General features: G+C 41.3%; 1 protein-coding gene across 4 annotated transcripts in view; it reads right to left on the bottom strand.

Moving 5' to 3' along the window:
- The window catches only part of CBFB (core-binding factor subunit beta), a 79,616-nt gene that overhangs the window by 11,836 nt on the left and 48,660 nt on the right, over positions 1-19,120 (bottom strand). For 2 of the 4 annotated variants that reach the window (XM_007994064.3, XM_007994062.3), the window contains one exon: positions 8,257-8,352. In XM_007994064.3, coding sequence (XP_007992255.1) covers positions 8,257-8,352 — 96 coding nt within the window. Of the gene's footprint in view, positions 1-8,225; positions 8,353-19,120 lie in introns of all 4 variants that reach the window. The other 2 variants (XM_007994063.3, XM_038008372.2) reach the window with 1 other exon arrangement.

Raw genomic sequence — 19,120 nt, 5'->3', positions numbered from 1 at the left:
ATCTAAAATAGCTTGGCAAAATAGTATCTTTGACTTTCGAAATCTAAAGTTAGGATATGACTACTTTTACTGCTTTCCTGCCACTCCAGATATGTTGTGAGCCAAGTGCACAGAAAGGAGGGGTAAAGAAACTGGCTTCCACTGAGTCCCCATTCTAAGCCTCAGATACTGAGCTCTGCGACAACCTGGGAGGGAGGTTTTAGTGATGAGGCTCAATGAGAGTAAGCAACCTTCTCAAAGCTATGTGGCAACAAGTAGTGGAGCCGGGATGCAAAACCTTGTGCTCATTCCACTACATCCAGAGTCCTCGTTATGTTCTGCCACCCACTGGGTTCCGTAAAAATACCCCCAGGGACACCGGAGGGAGACCAGAACAATCCCTACCCTGGCTTTGCCCAGAGCAGTGCCTTTAAAAAAAACTATTTTATACAGTGGGGCTCTGTATACAATTTCAAATGAAGGAAGGGTTTCACATAAAAACAGCCTATATGCCAGAGAATAGAGATAGCAAAGTCTAGAATCTTCTGTTTTCATTATTCTGTGTAATACTAAAAGCAAATTCTGTTTTTTCTAAATAGGTAATTAATGATACAAAATTCAAAAAGTATAGAAGATATACAGTGAAAAATAATAACTTGCTTATTTTGCCCCCCAGATATCTGGTTCTCCCCTATAGTTTCTAGTTCCAGTTTCTTACATATCCTACTAGAGAATGACTATGCACATTCAAACAAAAATCACCCAAGGAGTAAGAAAAATACCCAGAGAGTAAGATATTATACACAGTATTCTGTACCTTGTGTATATCATTTTAATGTATATCAGTGATTTAAGAGTATTTGGTAAAGGTTACTAACATAAACAATGCTTCTGCATTTCACTATAGTTTCTCATTTCAAATTAATGATAATCTGCCATTACCTCTGAAAGGTAACGAAAATATTGTACTACTGAAATAGGCTTTTCCAGAAAAATGAGAAAAAGAAAACACCAAATCCTATCATGAAGGATTGAAAACTTTCTAAATTTTACACATGGTGAAATGGAAGCATGCTCAAGGAATTTTAGAATTAGTTTCAGGTTAAAAGACACTGGTGAAAATTAAAACCCCTTGGGCCACCAACCACTTGGAGTTCTGCTTCCCCCTCTTAGTAATCTTAACCTTACACATAGATTAAATACTCAGGAGCACCACTGTTACAAGTTTAGAATGGCAGGGCTGGAGGCCTCAGAGGTTATCCAAACAGTGGAGGACATCCCTAAGCCTCTGTGCTGCCAGGATCTCAAGCTTCCACAGGCCGTTTACTGAGTTGCTACCACCCATGAGTTACCACTGTTCTCTGGCCCTCCTCTCCAGCCAGGCATGAGGACCACCCACTAGAACCATTATTATTCTTTTCTGCCTCAGCCTTTTCTATTCCAGGCAAAACGGTTCTTAATCCCTCCTGGCAGATTTTATTTTTCGGCTTAAGCATCTTTATGGGTGGTGTGGAAATTAATTTGCCAGCACTAAGCTGCATTTGTGCAGGCCTCTTGGTTAGGAAACCGGTTGAAATACTCACTTTTTCTTCCATTAACCAAATATTTGAGGGAGAGCAAGTCAATTAATTTTTTGGAGATTCTCAGTTTCATCAACGGTAATAATGTTAGATTAGATGATGTTTGAATCTCTAAAGATATCTGAATTACAGAGGGGAAATAACATTTTTCTCTGATATTCTCTTTTTAGGGAAAAAAAGGTAAACTGCAAGAAAATAAGCTGACATTAGGAATTTTTTATGGATGGAAAAAAAAGAGAAGCAAAATACATACACACAAAGTGCCAAAAGACACACAAACCCCAAATTCCACTATGTGATTGCCAGTGCATGCGCTGGAGTCAGATTCCAGCCCAATTTTCTAGATGACAGTTCTCTACAAGAACTGATGTTTTAAATTACTGCCATAAGGGACTACAGGATCTTAAATCATTGATGAAAATGTAACTGTTTTCTCTATGCTCTAGGTCATAATGCAGGGAAAGTGCTCTGAAACACTTCAGAGAACTGAAAGGATGTTCTTGTTAGCCGAATAATTCAATTAACTGGAACCAGCATTATGGTGGAGCTTTTAGTGCTAAAGAAGTACTTTAGAGCTATTATTTACTGTAGGCATACACATACCAACCATCATACTAAGTGCTTTACAAGCATTTTCCCATTTAATACTCAATTTCTGTGAGAAAATTAGGGCTCGAGGCAAGTGATGGAGCAGGAATCTCAACTAGGCCTGACTACAAAGCCCATGCTCTCAATCACTGACCAAAAAACAAGTAGAAACAATCTATCTGAGCAAGAAATTATGTGACATTTCTATCAACAGACTATATTTCTGTTCATATATACATATAAATTCACATACCAAAATATACTTCCAACATTTTAAATTAGAAAAATCAAATTAACCATGTATTTATTTAATTTTTTTTTGTGGGGTCGGGGAGACAGGGTCTTGACCTGTTTCCCAGGCTGGAGTGCAGTGTCACAGTCATAGTTCACTACAGCCTTGACCTCCTGGGCTCAAGCGATCCTCCCACCTAGCCTCCCAAGTAGCTGGGAACACAGGCACACGCTACCATGCCCAGCTAGTTTTTAAATTTTTTGTAAAGACAAAGTCTTGCTATGTTGCCCAGGCTGGTCTTGAACTCCTGGGCTCAAGCAATCCTCCCTCAGCCTCCCAAGGTGCTGAGATTAAAGGTGTGAGCCACCGTAATTTAGAATAGACAATTCTTAGTCAATTAATCTAGAGTTTTACGTAAAGCAAAATATATACAAAAGCTTTCAATAGTTGTTCCATTAATTGTCAAATAGTTAATCTCCAAATATAATACAGCTGAAGAGCACTTTTTAGAAAATGATTCCTATATTCATTTAAGGCCATGTTACCTTGGTCCAGAAATACTGACCAATCACACTCTCTGACTTGGCAGGCTCTCTTACTCCTCCATGCCTTTGCATACACTGTTTGTCCTGCCCAGAATGCTTTCCCCAACTTGTCTAGCTGGCAAAACACATTCTTCCTTCAAATCCCTCTAAATGTACTATCCTGTGAATCTCCCAAGCAGAGGCAGACTTAAGCTTCCTCTACACTGCCGCTGTCCCCTTTTTGAACCTCCATTATGTACGGTGGTTGCAAAAGTACACTGCAATGATCTGTTTATCCATCATTTTCCCTCAAGACTGAGAGTTGATCAAAGATAGAAACAATGCATTTTAATCTATATATTTCTCAGTCCCTAATGCAGAATACAGCCCAACACACTTGGGGTTCATTACTTTACTTAACTAGTTAATATAAACCAACAGATTATATTTAGAATCTTTCCTGACACCATCAATATGTATTATCTACTTGAACTATCCTAGCAGGCTCTCCTATAATTCTAGTTTTCAGACAGTCAGGATAGGGGCTGTTTTTTGAAGATATACAATGAACAACTAAGCAGTGTACAAAGCATTGTGGTAGGTAATGTGGAAGACACAAAAATCAGGGGCGCCATCTCATGGGATTGCCATAAAGTGGAGGGCACTAATGTTTATAATTGTTTCAACATGTTGTAGTAGAACTAAAAAGTGCTACAGAGTGGAAGGGCTTTATGATTATGATTAAGAAGACTGAGGAAAGGTCTGACATTTAACGACAACATTCAGGTTGGGCCTTGACGGACAGAAAAGAACATTCTACATCAGGGAACAAATGGCATGAGCAAAAAGGTTCAGAATTATAAAAAATGTATATTATACATTTTAAAGCTTCTAAATTTTACAGATATAGAATGAAAGGGCATGGTGTGGAAGTCTTGTATTCACATATGAAAATCACAAGAATTATAACAGCATCAAAGAAAACAAATATATCACATATATCCCTCCATTTTCTTCCCTTAGCTAACAAGTATTCTTGGGGACATCCTCAGCTGCTATCAGCCCATTAGATTAACTCACTCACTGACAAAGAGATCTAGCAATCACTAAAAGATACTAAATTTTAGGCTGTGTGCAGTGGTTCACACCCGTAATCCCAGCACTTTGGGAGGTCAAGGAGGGAGAACCGCTTGAGCCCAGGAGGTTGAGGCTACAGTGAGTCATGTTCACACCACTGCACTCCAGCCTGGCCAACAGAGTGAGACCCTATCTCCCCCCCGCAAAAAAAGATACTTTTATTTCAAGGCTGGGCATGGCAGCTCACTCCTGTAATTCCAGCACTTTGGGAGGCTGAGGCAGGTAGATCACCTGAGGTCAGGAGTTTGAGACCAGCCTGGCCAACATGTTGAAACCTCGTCTCTACTAAAAATACAAAAATTAGCCAGGTGTGGTGGCGGGAACCTGTAATCCCAGCTACTCAGGAGACTGAGGCAGGATAATCGCTTGAACCCGGGAGGCAGAGGTTGCGGTGAGCCGACATTGTGCCACTGCACTCCAGCCTGGGCGACAGAGTGAGACTCCATCACACATACACACACACACACAAAATTTATTTCATACACTAAACACTAAATAGGCTTGATTTTTAAATGTATTCTTAGTAAATATATTTTAACACACAACCAGAAATTTTATGTAGTACTTTAAATAATATTAACAATAATAATAGCACGACACCTAGTCAGTGGCACATACTCAAAGTGGTTTCACATGTATCTACTCATTTAAAATCCTCACAATGACCATATGACAGGCAGGATTATTACACCTATTCTGTAGATGAGGAATCTCAGTCATAGAAAAGTGAAGTAAGCTGTCCAAGCTGACAAAGTAAATGACAGAGCCAGATTCAGACTTCTGTCTGGCTGTAGAGTCTGGGCTCTTAGCCACTGTCTGTCCACACACACACACACCTTAATTTAAATAATAGTGTACATATAATTTTGTGCTAGGAAAAAACCCACAAATTTTCTTCATTATGTAACACTGACTTTAAAACTTTAAAAAAGTGGTAAAATATACGTATCATAAAACTTACCATCTTAGCCATTTTTAAAGCAGACATTCAGTAGTGTTAGGTACATTCACACTGTTGTGCAACCAACTAGAACTCTTTTCATCTTGCAAAACTGAAACTCTATATCCTTTAAATAACTAACCCCCATTTCCCCTGGCAACCACTATTCTACTATCTGTAGATTCCAAAAGTATGTAGGACATGAATTTAACAATCTTAGGTACATAATATTGATTTTTAACACCTGGAAATGGTTCTATTTAGTTGATGTACTGTAATTATATTTTAATGTGTTTTGATTACCAAAGATGAATGTGTGCTTTTTCTATTTCTTCTTGTTTGAAATGTTCATGTTGATACAAAGTTTATAAACTTGAAGCATAATATACAGTAACATCTGACATTCTTCTTCAAACACATTAGTTCTTATCTTGATTATTTTTGCTAGAATATACTTTTTTTTTTTTTTTTTTGAGACGGAGTCTCACTCTGTGGCCCAGGCTGGAGTGCAGTGGCCGGATCTCAGCTCACTGCAAGCTCCGCCTCCTGGGTTTACACCTATTCTCCTGCCTCAGCCTTCGGAGTAGCTGGGACCACAGGCGCCCGCCGCCTCGCCTGGCTAGTTTTTTGTATTTTTTAGTAGAGACGGAGTTTCACCGTGTTAGCCATGATGGTCTCGATCTCCTGACCTCGTGATCCACCCATCTCAGCCTCCCAAAGTGCTGGGATTACAGGCGTGAGCCACCGCGCCCAGCCTTTTTTTTTTTTTTTTTTTTTTTTTGAGGTAGTTCTGCTCTGTCATCCAGGCTGAAGTACAGTGGCATGATCATAGCTCCTGCGGCCTTAAGTTCCTAGGCTCAAGCTACCCTCCTGCCTCAGCCTCCTGAGTAGCTAGGACGACAGGCATGTGCCACTAAGCTGGCTAATTTTTTATATTTTGCAAAGATGGGAGCTTGCTATTTTGTCCAAGATGGTCTCAAACTCCCAGCCTCAAGCAATCCTCCCGCCTCAGCCTCCCAAAGTGCTGGGATTACAAGTGTGAGCTATGGCACCTGGCCCTAGAATATACTTTTTAAAGAAAATCTGTATTTCTGAACAGTTTGTATATACTTTGAATATTAATTTTTATAATTGAGGTCTGCTTAAAGCAGGGTACAATTTTGTGTAAAAAAGGTTAAAATTCCATTGTCAATTAAAAGACACATCAAAATTCAGAAACCAACATGGTAGATTTAAAAAAGCGGGGGAAAAAAGATCAAATTTAAAAACTGAGCAAGACTAAACTTCAATGGGTACTAAAACTAAAGAAATACAAGAAATTAACTATAGGCCGGGCATGGTGGCTCAAGCGTGTAATCCCAGCACTTTGGGAGGCCGAGACGGGCGGATCACGAGGTCAGGAGATCGAGACCATCCTGGCTAACCCGGTGAAACCTCGTCTCTACTAAAAAATACAAAAAACTAGCCGGCAGAGGTGGCGGGCGCCTGTAGTCCCAGCTACTCGGAAGGCTGAGGCAGGAGAATAGGTGTAAACCCGGGAGGCGGAGCTTGCAGTGAGCTGAGATCCGGCCACTGCACTCCAGCCTAGGTGACAGAGCAAGACTCCGTATCAAAATAAACAAACAAACAAACAAACAAAATAACTATAAAAATTGAAATAGGCCAGCCGCGGTGGCTCATGCCTGTAATCGCAGCACTTTGGGAGGCCGAGGTGGGCGAATCATGAGGTCAGGAGATCGAGACCATCTTGGCTAACACGGTGAAACCCCATCTCTACTAAAAATACAAAAAATTAGCTGGGCATGGTGGCAAGCGCCTGTAGTCCCACCTACTCTGGAGGCTGAGGCAGGAGAATGGCGTGAACCCAGGAGGCACAGCTTGCAGTGAGCTGAGATCTCGCCACTGCACTCCAGCCTGGGCGACAGAGGGAGACTCCGTCTCAAAAAAAAAAAAAAAAAATTTAAATAATGGGCTGGACGCAGTGGCTCATGCCTGTAATCCCAGCACTCTGGGAGGCCCAGGCAGGTGGATCATGAGGTCAGGAGTCCGAGACCAGCCTGACCAACATGGTGAAACCCTGCCTCTACTAAAAATACACAAATTAGCTGGGCGTGGTGGTGTGCACCTGTAATCCCAGCTATTCAGGATGCTGACGCAAGAGAATCACTTGAACCTGGGAGGTAGAGGCTGCAGTGAGCCGAGATCACGCCACTATAGTCCAGCCTGGGCGACAAAGGAAGATTCCATCTCAAAAAAAAAAAAAAAGAAAAAAAAAAAATCGAAATAATGATTACTTTTGAGCAGAAATCATGAGAAAGTCATGATTAGATGTATATATGGAAGGGGCTGCTAGGGTAGCTGTCAAAATTTTCTTTATGTTTTATTTATTTATTTTCTAGAGGCAGGATCTCACTCTGTCATCCAGGCTGGAATACAGGGGCACAATTACTGCTCACTGTAACCTCAAACTCCATGGCTCAAGTGATTCTCCTACCTTGGCCTACCAAGTGACTAAAGCTACAGGCATGTGCCACCACACCCAGGTAATTTTCTTACTTTTTATACAGACAGAGTTGCTCAGGCTCGAAGTTTTATTTTTTGACCAAACTGCAGTTGTAAGGATGTTAGCCTTTACAATAAAATTCATTCAGCTATAGATTTATTATTATTTTTTAAAAAAATTTGTCCTAAGTAAACCAGCAAAGGAAGTTACAGATTTGTTAATGTTGATTTCTGTTTCCGTATTTTTTCCAACTGAAAGGTTAAAAGAAAGTTTGTTAATTCCGTTCTTTGAACAGTTTGAAAATATTAAATTTTCCTTTAAAAATCAAACAAATGACCGACAATTATAGCTACAAAATCAAGATAAATATTCATAGGAAAATGGAAAGTAATATTACTCCAAAGAGTTTTAATAACGTTCTAAAAATATGCAATCTATGTTAACATAAGCTAGTTTTTACAAATAATTTGAAAAACAAGACAAAAAAATAGGTGAGATTTTGGGTAAATTAATTAAGAGAAAATATACCTTATTATAGTAAATGATTTTTATGAAGATCAATGAATGAGGAATTGATGTACAACCTTAAAATTAGAATAAATTTCTTTACAGCAATTACATGTAATAAATACAAAGTCAGAGAGTACAACTTTTTAAAAAGAAAAGACAAAATTAAACCATTAAAAAGCATTATGCACAAACATCACAAACACAGCCTGAGAGTTTGGGGGAAAGTACTAACCAGTTACTGCCAGCAGCTGTGAAACTCTCACCTCCATTTCCTCCCGATGAGACCTGTCTCTATCTTCAAATTCGCGTGTCCTTCTCCGAGCCTCTTCAAAGGCCTGTTGTGCTAATGCATCCTCCTGCTGTCAGAATACATGAAATACCTATTTTAATTTTGATTTATTAAAAAAATACAAGATCTGGGTTGTTTTTTTTTTTCCCTGAAACAGCGGCTGGGCACAATGGCTCATGCCTGTAATCCCAGCACTTTGGGAGGCCAAGGCGGGCAGATCACTTGAGGTCAGGAGTTTGAGACCAGCCTGACCGACATGGTGAAACCCCATCTCTACTAAAAATACAGTAATTAACTGGATGTTGTGGCGCATGCTTGTAAACCCAGCTACTTGGGAGGCTGAGGCAGGAGAATAGCTTAAAACCCGGGAGGTGGAGGTTGCCGTGTGCCAATATTGCGCCACTGCACTCCAGCCTAGGCAACAAGAGCGAAACCCCGTCTCAAAAAAAAGGAAAAGAAAATAAAAACAAACAAACAAAAAACAGCATACCACTCTGTTACTCAGGCTGGAGTACAAGTGCAGTGGTGGAATCACGGCTCACCGCAACCTGAAAATCCAAGGCTTAACCCCATTACACCAATTCTCCTGCCTCAGCCTCCCAAGCAGCTGGGAATACAGGCAAGCACCACTGTGCCTGGTTAATTTTTTTTTTTAGTTTTTGTAGATACTGGGTCTTGCTATGTTGACCAGGCTGGTGTCAAACTCCTGGCCTCAAGAGATCCTCGTCTCGGCCTCCCTAAGTGCTGGGATTACAGGTACAAGCCGCCTTGTCCAGCCTTTTTAATTCTGACAGAAACAAACAGCAGAGTATTTCTGAAACATCAACAGCATTAAAAAAAAAAATGTCAGAGGTACTTTTAAAAGAAAAATTCAGTATTTCATATTTTGTACTACACCTTGGAAACGAAGTCATGTTAATCATATTCTAACAATTGAAAATGCTCTTCCGTTTTCTTTACTTACTTAATCCTACTCATCAAAATAAAATCCTGATCAATACAACATTTAAGGCAGAGAAGAACAAGAAAAAAATGTGGTAAATACTTCTATCATTTGGGGAAAAGAAACGCTCTATGAACTAAAGCCGGAAATATAAATGAAGATGAACAGCACTGACTACACAAATGTTGGCAACTTCTGGACAACAAAAAGCAAATAAAAATCTCAAGGGAAATTATTAAGGAAAATATATTTGTTAACATATAACAAATCTGTCTTTTCCCAGTTAATGGCTAAAGATCCGCACATGAAAGAAACCCATATACCTCAGGACTCATTGTGTCTAAAAAGGTAACCAACTTAAACTTTCTCCTCTACTCATTTTTGGTCTCTGTTGGTGGCACCATTTTTTTTTTTTCTGCTAGAAACCTGAGCCATCCTCTTTGACTCTTCTTCACTCTCTCCTTGTCTCTACAGTCAACCAACCACTGAGTCCTACCCACTTGATGTCCTACATATTTTGGAATCTTCAGTCTCCTCTTCATTCCTATAAAAAGTTTCCTAGTTCAGGCCCCTAAAAATCTCACTTAGACCATTGCAAAAGTCTCCTCAACAGTCTCTCCTTGCTTCCATATGGTCACCCCTCAACCCAATCTACCACACAGTCATCGGAGTATGCCTTTAAAGCACAATCTGACCACAATGCCCCCAACTTAAAAGAGCTCCCTTACTGTGTACAGCCTAGGATGCTTGGCCTTTGCCGTCACACACTTCTGAAAACTAGATTTTTTTTTTTCTGAGACAGAGTCTCACTCTGTTGCCGGGGCTGGAGTGCAGCGGTGTGTTCTCTGCTCACTGCAACCACGCAAGTTCAAGCAATTCTCTTGCCTCAGCCTCCCGAGTAGCTGGGACTACAGGTGTGCGCCACCATGGCCGGCTGGTCTTGAACTCCTGACCTCAAGTGATTTGCCTGTCTTTGCCTCCCAAAATCCTGGGCTTACAGGCGTGAGCCACTGCGCCTGGTCAGAATACTAGGATTTTTGATGGTACACTTGAAGAAACTAAAAGATCCAAAACAATACCAGAAAAGTCATCAATACTACTCACTTTCCTAGATTCACTGCAGCAAGGGGTGCCACGTAACTCAGTTGTAGCCAATGACACAGAAACATAAGTCACCTAATGGGGCTTCCAAGAAAGTTTGAGACATTTCACCATTCTACCTTCTTAGGAACTGATGCAGTGCTCAGAGATGCAGCAGCCATCTTGCAAACATAATAATGAGGACATAGTCACACAGTGAGCATGCTACAGCAGCAAGACTAAGAGACCTTGTATCATGTCAGGGTCAAAAAAAGAAAGGCCTCGGGCCACTTGATAACATAATTAAGTGCTATACCAGGCCTGGACTGTGTACTGCTGGATATCTTGTTCTGTGTGATAAATCCTTTATTTGTCACTGTCAGTGGGGTTTTCTAATACTCCAAATTTTCAGTGACAATGTCTATAACGTAAACAGAATGGAAAGATGTAATTCAAATATTTGACTGAACATCATGACACGGACCTACTATATTTTCATGACATACTATATAAGCCAGAGGTATCCACAAAATAATGCTGTTCCCAATTTCCCAGGGCTTTCTATACACTTAGGTATCAACTGGGACACATGTGCTCATGACAGGAAAAAACTGTGGGCCTGGCGTGGTGGCTCACACCTGTAAGCTCAAGCACTTTGGGAGGCCAAGGCCGGTGGATCACTTGAGGTTGGGAGTTCAAGAAACCAGCCTGGCCAACATGGTGAACCCCGTCTCTACTAAAAACAAATACAAAAAATTGCCCAGGCATGGTGGCAGGCCCCTGTAATCCCAGCTACTCGGGAGGCTGAGGCAGAAGAATCACTTGAACCCAGGAGGCGGAGGCTGCAGTGAGCTGAGATCACACCATTGCACTCCAGCCTGGGCAACAAGAGCGAAACTCCATTTCAAAAAAAGAATAAAAAGTATTATTATTAATATTTGCAGCAAAATAAGCCAGGAGATATTTGGTAGCCCTCACTTTCTTGTTCCATCTTCTTTTTTTTTTTTTTTTTTTTTGAGACGGAGTCTTGCTCTGTCGCCCGGGCTGGAGTGCAGTGGCCGGATCTCAGCTCACTGCAAGCTCCGCCTCCCGGGTTTACGCCATTCTCCTGCCTCAGCCTCCCGAGTAGCGGGGACTACAGGCGCCCGCCACCTCGCCCGGCTAGTTTTTTGTGTTTTTAGTAGAGACGGGGTTTCACTGTGTTAGCCAGGATGGTCTCGATCTCCTGACCTCGTGATCCGCCCGTCTCGGCCTCCCAAAGTGCTGGGATTACAGGCTTGAGCCACCGCACCCGGCCCCATCTTCTGTTTTGATCTTTTCTTTCCTCTTTTTTTTAGAGAAAGGGTCTCGCTCTTAAGTTCAGGCTGGAGTGCAGTGGCATGATCACAGCTCATTGCAGCCTCAACCTCCCAGGCTCAAGTGATCCGCCTGCCTCAGGCTCCCAAGTAGCAGGGACTACAGGTGTGTGCCACCAGAGCTAATTTTTAAAATTTTTTATATAGAGATGGGGTTTTGCTGTGTTGCCCAGGCTGGTCTTGAACTCCTGGTATCAAGTGATTCTCCTGCCTCCACCTCCCAAAATGCTCGGATCACAGGCATAAGCCACCGTGACCAGCTTGTCTTGGTATTTTCTAATGACAAGTGAGATGTATGTGCAGTGAACAGAATTCACACTTTAAGAAACGGTAAAATGGAAAGACAATCAGCAATTATCAGTATTATCCTGATCCTTTCCTGCTGCAATCTAATACCTCCCTTTCAAGGACAGCATAAAGGGCATCTGCTAATAAAAACCACGTGCTCACCCACAAAGTAGGCTCAAATGGCTAGGAACAACTAACTCCATTCAGGTTCGGGTGGGATAAGGTTTTCAATTCTCCTGTCCCCACCAGCCACTTGTTATACTACTAGTCTGTTATTCCAAAGTCTATACCACAATCTGCACAATGTAGCCAGGTGGGGTCATCATAAAACATGGTTGGGTGTAAATGAAATCCACGTGGAAAATAAAGGCTTAGCAGTTCTGTCATAGAGCATACACAAAATATTCTGACCACTCTTGTTGTACTAATTCTCTCTTCACTGTATTTAAATTGTGTCTTTATTTATTGTCTAAATCTACAACTATATATATTTTACAGTTTGGTAACACTTACCTTTCTGCAGCAGAGGTTAAAAACTAGAAGTTCATGCTTAATTAAAAAATTAAGAATCAAATTTGTTTCCAAGAAAGTTGACGATGAACATCTCATTTGCACAAAATATCGACCTTTACTATTCTCTTTGGGGACCAGAATGATATCACTGATCACATGAAAACCAAAAGAAATAAATCTGCTGAAGAAGCATCAGTATTTACATAAAAGACAATCAGTATGTGCAGCTGCAAATGGTACATTTAACGTATCAATCTGTAGAGCCTAACTTTTCACTTAAATGACTCTTCCAAATTAATTTCACCCACATTTTTTTGCATATGTAAAAAGTAAAGCTGTTTATATGTTGCTTCATGAACAGAAAAACCTTGCAAACAAAAAGACACTAATTGTTTACAGGAGTGTCATCAGGTACTTCAAATAGAAAATTCATCAATTCCAATAATGGTTCAATTTTTCTAATTCAATCATGGAATCAAATAAAACTTTGCAGGGTCATTATACTGAAGGTGAAATATCATTTTGTGATTGCCAAAACAAAGTCATTTAAAAAGTACCACAATGAAGATAAAATTATTGGCTTACATTGATAATACAAATGTTGGTGGAACACACTGTATAAAAAATAACATTCTCATTGAATTAGAAATTTACTAGGAACTAGTAGTGGTACACATGTAATTTATAACTGCATCCAAAGAAATGAAATATTCTATCATTTAGAAGTTATAGTTTATATAGGCCAGGCATGGTGGCTCACACCTGTAATCCCAGCACTTTGGGAGGCTGAGGCAGGTGAATCATGAGGTCAGGAGATCAAGACCATCCTGACTAACACGGTGAAACCCCGTCTCTACCAAAAATACAAAAAATTAGCTGGGCGTGGTGGCAGGCGCCTGTAGTCCCAGCTACTGGGGAGGCTGAGGCAGGACAATGGCGTGAACCCAGGAGGTGGAGCTTGCAGTGAGCCGAGATCACGCCACTGCACTCCAGCCTGGGCGACAGAGCAAGACTCCCTCTCAAAAAAAAAAAAAAAAAAAAAGTTATAGTTTATATAACTTAACAAATATCTTTATATATCCATAGTTAAAGTAACTGAACTGTAGAATTGTGACAAAGCTAACGATGAATTAAAAAAATAATCTCATGACAGTACACACTGGATTTTAAAAAAACTTGAGTCTCTGAAGAACTATGCTAAACAACCTAGTTCCTACAATAATATTGACCTTCTTTTGGTAAATGAGTCTTTGTAGTAACATTTTATTTAAAATTAGTTGGAAATCTCTGATTACTCAATGGTGAAGTACCAAAATTTTCATGTTTTTCAAGTTTTTAGAGAATTATATTAAAAAACCAAGTGTGGCGGATCACCCTGAGGTCAGGAGTTCGAGACCAGTGTGGCCAACACGGTGAAACCCTGTCTCTACTAAAAATACAAAAGTTAGCTGGGCGTGATGGAGGGTGCCTGTAATCTGAGTTATTCGTGAGGCTGAGGCAGGAGAATGGCTTGAACCCAGGAGCCGGAGGTTGCAGTGAGCTGAGATTGTGCCACTGCACTCCAGTTTAGGAAATGGAAAAAGACTCCATCTCAAAAACAATCAAAAAACAACCAAGTGTGTAAAGAACACATTCAAACTTAAAGACACTAAAAGATGAAAATACAATTTAAATTTGAATCTTTATAACTGTACTCAGGGCCGGGCGCGGTGGCTCAAGCCTGTAATCCCAGCACTTTGGGAGGCCGAGACGGGTGGATCACGAGGTCAGGAGATCGAGACCATCCTGGCTAACACAGTGAAACCCCGTCTCTACTAAAAAATACAAAAAAAAATAGCCGGGCGAGGTGGCGGGCGCCTATAGTCCCAGCTACTCGGGAGGCTGAGGCAGGAGAATGGCGAAAACCCGGGAGGCGGAGCTTGCAGTGAGCTGAGATCCGGCCACTGCACTCCAGGCTGGGTGACAGAGCGAGACTCCGTCTCCAAAAAAAAAAAAAAAAAAAAAAAAAAAAATAACTGTACTCAGAAATATCTTCATCTATAGAAAAACCTTTGAAATATTTTAAGTATTTTATACATACAAAAAAGTACATGTATCTTAACGCTATGCTGTCCAATATGACAGCCACATACCACAGATAACTACTGCACACTTGAAATATGAATAGTCTATTGGGTACAGTGGCACACACCTCTAGTACCAGGCTGAGGCGGGATGATCAGTTGAGCCCAGGAGTTTGTGGTATAGCGAGACCTTGTCTCAAAAAAGAAAAAAAGATTAATCTGAGTTGAGAAGCGAAGTAGACTATACCTCCTGAATTTCAAATATTCATTACTAAAATAATATATCTCAATAAATTTTTATATTGGTTATATGTTCAAATAATACTTTTGGGTATACTGGGTTAAATAAAATGTAAAAATCACACTTGTTTCTTTTTCTAACTTTTAAAATGGGCTTCTAGAAAATTTTATTTTTTCCTAGAAAAATTTAAATTACAGTATATGGCTTGTATATTAATTCTACAGGACTGCACTGTCCTAAACCCAGCTTGATGAATTTTCACAAATTGAACTTGCCCACATAACTAGAACCACATGAAGACACAAAACAGTATCAGCATCCCGGAAGTCTCCTGCTCCATTCCAGTAATTAGCCCCCTCCATCCAAGAGGGCACCATAACCCTTACTTCTAAAGCATGTGTTAACGATGAATAGACCTTGGGCATTTCAGTTTCTGTGCTGCTCTACCCTGTTTCCCTCTTGTTCCTAGAGGTGACCACTATCCATAATTTTGTGAATACTACTTATGGCTTTCCTATTATTTATTACCAAGAGGCGTTTTGCTTAATTTTGCCTCTTGTTTACTTTCTATAGAAATAAATAAATGGGGGGTAAAGAAGCATATATTGGTTTTACCCAACTTTGTACTTTTACATAAATCTATTCATATAACATGTGCTATTTATAAAATTATTTATTTTTTTGAGACAGTCTGTCGCCCAGGCTGAAATGCAATGGCACAATCATGGCTCACTGCAGCCTTGACCACCCAAGCTCAAGAGACCCACCTACCTTAACCTCCCAAGTAACTAGGACTACAAATGTGTGCCGCCATGCCTGGCTAATTTAAAAAAAAATTTTTTTTTTTTTTTTTGGTGGAGTCTAGCTCTGTCACCCAGGCTGGAGTGCAGTGGCACAATCTCAGCTCACTGCAACCTCTGCCTGCCGGGTTCAAGCGATTCTCCTGCCTCAGCATCCCAAGTAGCTTGGACTACAGAAACCCACCACCATACCCAGCTAATTTTTGTATTTTTAGTTGAGACAGGGTTTCACCATACTGGCCAAGCTGGTCTCCAACTCCTGACCTTGTGATCTGCCTGCCTCAGCCTCCCAAAGTGCTGAGATTACAGGCATGAGCCACTGTGCACAGTCAAATTTTTTTAAATTTTTGAGATTTTAAAATTTCAGGCTCTTGAACTCCTGGCCTGAAATAACCCTCCTGCCTTGGCCTCCCAAAGTACTGGGATTACAAGAGTTAAGGCACAATAACTGGCCTGTTCTGTACCCTCAATATTTTTGAGGAACTCACACATATTGGTGTTAGTTGTAGCTTTTCATTCTCATTGTATTTGTGTGACCATGCACTTTATAAATTTCACTGTTAATGGCCATTTGCGCAGTTTACAATTTCTAGCTATTACTAATAATACTGTTACAAATGTCCTAGTACATATTTGTGATGAATATGCATATTCACTCCTGTTGCCGTCATGCCTTGGAGTAGAACTGCTAGATCACGGTTTATATTATATACATACATATGCATGTGTGTGTGTGTGTGTGTGTGTGCATGCGCAGCTTGCGTATTTACAGCCAGTTTTCCAAATGTTGTGCCAATCTTACACAACCAACACACCAACTGCTGCTCTACATTCTTGTCAATGTTTGATATTGTCTTTTTCATTTTAACCATTCTGATGACTGTGTGGTAGTACTGTAGTTTTGATAATTATTTTTCTGATGACCCAATAAAGTTGAATCCTTTTCATTTGTATAGCCTGTTTGTGAACTGCCTGTTAAATGTCTTTTGCCAATTTCTTTTAGGTTGTACTGTGTTTTCTTTCAATGAAAATACTTTCTCACTGAAATGTAAGAGTTCTTTATGCACATACACACACACACACATTTTTTTTGAGATGGAGTTTCGCTCTGTTGCCCCGGCTGGCGTGCAGTGACGTGATCTCGGCTCACTGAAACCTCTGCCTCCCAGGTTCAAGCAATTATCCTGCCTCAGCCTCCTGAGTAGCTGGGATTACAGGTATGTGCCACCATACCTGGCTAATTTTTTTGTTTTTTTGTAGAGATGGGGTTTTGCCATATTGGCCAGGCTGGTCTTGAACTCCTGGACTCAAGTGATCTGCCTGCCTTGGCCTCCCAAAGTGTTGGGATTACAGGTGTGAGCCACTGCGCCTGGCCTCTACATATTTTATGTAAGTCCTTTGCCAGAAAACATTTTCCACCACTGTTCAGGTTGCCTTTACATTCTCTTAATACTGTCTTTTGATAAACAGTTCTTGGTTTTGCCATAATTCATTATTTATCCATTTACTTACAGTTTAGCATCTTTTGTGTCCTGTTCAAGTTTTTGCCTACTCCAAGGTCACAAAATGATCTTCTCATTTTCCTTTAAAAAGCTTTACTGTTTCGGCTGGGTGCAGTGGCTCATGCCTATAATCCCAGCACTTTTGGGAGGCCAAGGTGGGTGCATCATGAGGTCAAGAGATCGAGACCATCCTGGCCAACATGGTGAAACCCCGTCTCTACTAAAAATACACAAATTAGCAGGGCATGATGGTGCGCACCTGTAGTCCCAGCTACTCGAGAGGCTGAGGCAGGAGAATCGCTTGAACCGGGGAGGCAGAGGTTAAAATGAGCCGAGATCATGCCACTGCACTCCAGCCTGGTGAGAGCTAGACTCCATCTCAAAATTAAAAAAAAAAGCTTTACTGTTTCACATTTTATAAACTGCTATCCATCTGAAAATGATTTCTGTGAATGGTATAAGGGGCTCTGAAATATTTTCCTCTCACAGAAATGTTTTATTGTCCCAGCGCCATTTACTGAAGAGACCTACCCCGCCCCCCTGCCCTTGTCTGCATTGCAGTATTACCTTTGTCTTTGTTTATTGCTGGTATATAGAAATGTAACTGATGGTGTACTGACCTTGTATTACATCTAATACCCTGTGAAACTCATGTGTTAGTTTTCTTTTGTTTTTGGAGACGGAGTCTCGCTTTGTCGCCCAGGCTGGAGTGCAGTGGCACCATCTGGGCTCACTGTAAGCTCCGCCTCCCGGGTTCATGCCATTCTCCTGCCTCAGCCTCTGAGTAGCTGGGACTACAGGCGTGCACCACCACACCCGGCTAATTTTTTGTATTTTTTAGTAGAGACGGGGTTTCACCGTGTTAGCCAGGATGGTCTCGATCTCCTGACTTCGTAATCCGCCCGCCTTGGCCTCCCAAAGTGCTGGGATTACAGGCATGAGCCACCGTGCCCAGCTAGTTTTCTCAATAGTTTGTAAATTATCTTAGATTTTCTAAGTACATGCATTTTCTGCAAATAACAGTTTGGTGTTTTGTTTTGTTCTGTTTTGTTTTTAAGACAGAGTCTCGCTCTGTCGCCCAGGCTTGGAGTGCAGTGGCAGGATCTCAGCTCACTGCAAGCTCTGCCTCCTGGGTTCACGCCATTCTCCTGCCTCAGCCTCCGAGTAGCTGGGACTACAGGCGTGCACCACCATGCCCAGCTAATTTTTTGTATTTTTAGTAGAGACAGGGTTTCACCATGTTAGCCAGGATGGTCTCGATCTCCTGACCTCGTGATCCGCCCGCCTCGGCCTCCCAAAGTGATGGGATTACAGGTGTGAGCCACCGCGCCCGGCTAGTTTTCTTAATAGTTTGTAAACTATCTTAGATTTTCTAAGTACGTGCATTTTCTACAAATAACAGTTTGGTGGTTTGTTTTGTTCTGTTTTGTTTTTAAGACGGAGTCTCGCTCCGTCGTCCAGGCTTGGAGTGTGGTGGCAGGATCTCAGCTCACTGCAAGCTCTGCCTCCTGGGTTCATGCCATTCTCCTGCCTCAGCCTCCCAAGTAACTGGGACTACAGGTGTCCTCCATCATGCCCGGCTAATTTTTGTAGTTTTGGTTGAGAAAAGTTCCACCGTGTTGGCCAGACTGGTCTCGAACTCCTTACCTCAGGTGATTTGACCGCCTCAGCTTTCCAAAGTGCTGGGATTACAGGCATGAACCATTGCACCTGGCCTCATGTTTTTTGAGATAGAGTCTCACTCTGCTACCCAGGCTGGAGTGCAGTAGCACGATCTTGGCTCACTGCAACCTCCACCTCCTGGGTTTAAGTAATTCTCCCACTTCAGCCTCCTGAGTAGCTGGAACCACAGACACGTGCCACTATGGCAAATTTTTGAATTTTCAGTAGAGACGTGGTTTCACCAAGTTGGCCAGGCTGGTCTCGAACTCCTGACCTCAAGTGATCCACCTGTCTCAGCCTCTCAAGAGTGCAGGGATTACAGGTGTGACCCACCACACCTGGTCACATGTCTTCTGTTTCTTTTTGGGAAAAGAATCTTGGATGGAATTCC

This window comes from Chlorocebus sabaeus, chromosome 5 (assembly GCF_047675955.1).
Source record: "Chlorocebus sabaeus isolate Y175 chromosome 5, mChlSab1.0.hap1, whole genome shotgun sequence".
Lineage (NCBI taxonomy): Eukaryota > Metazoa > Chordata > Mammalia > Primates > Cercopithecidae > Chlorocebus > Chlorocebus sabaeus.
This window is presented reverse-complemented; position numbering and strand designations above follow the sequence as displayed.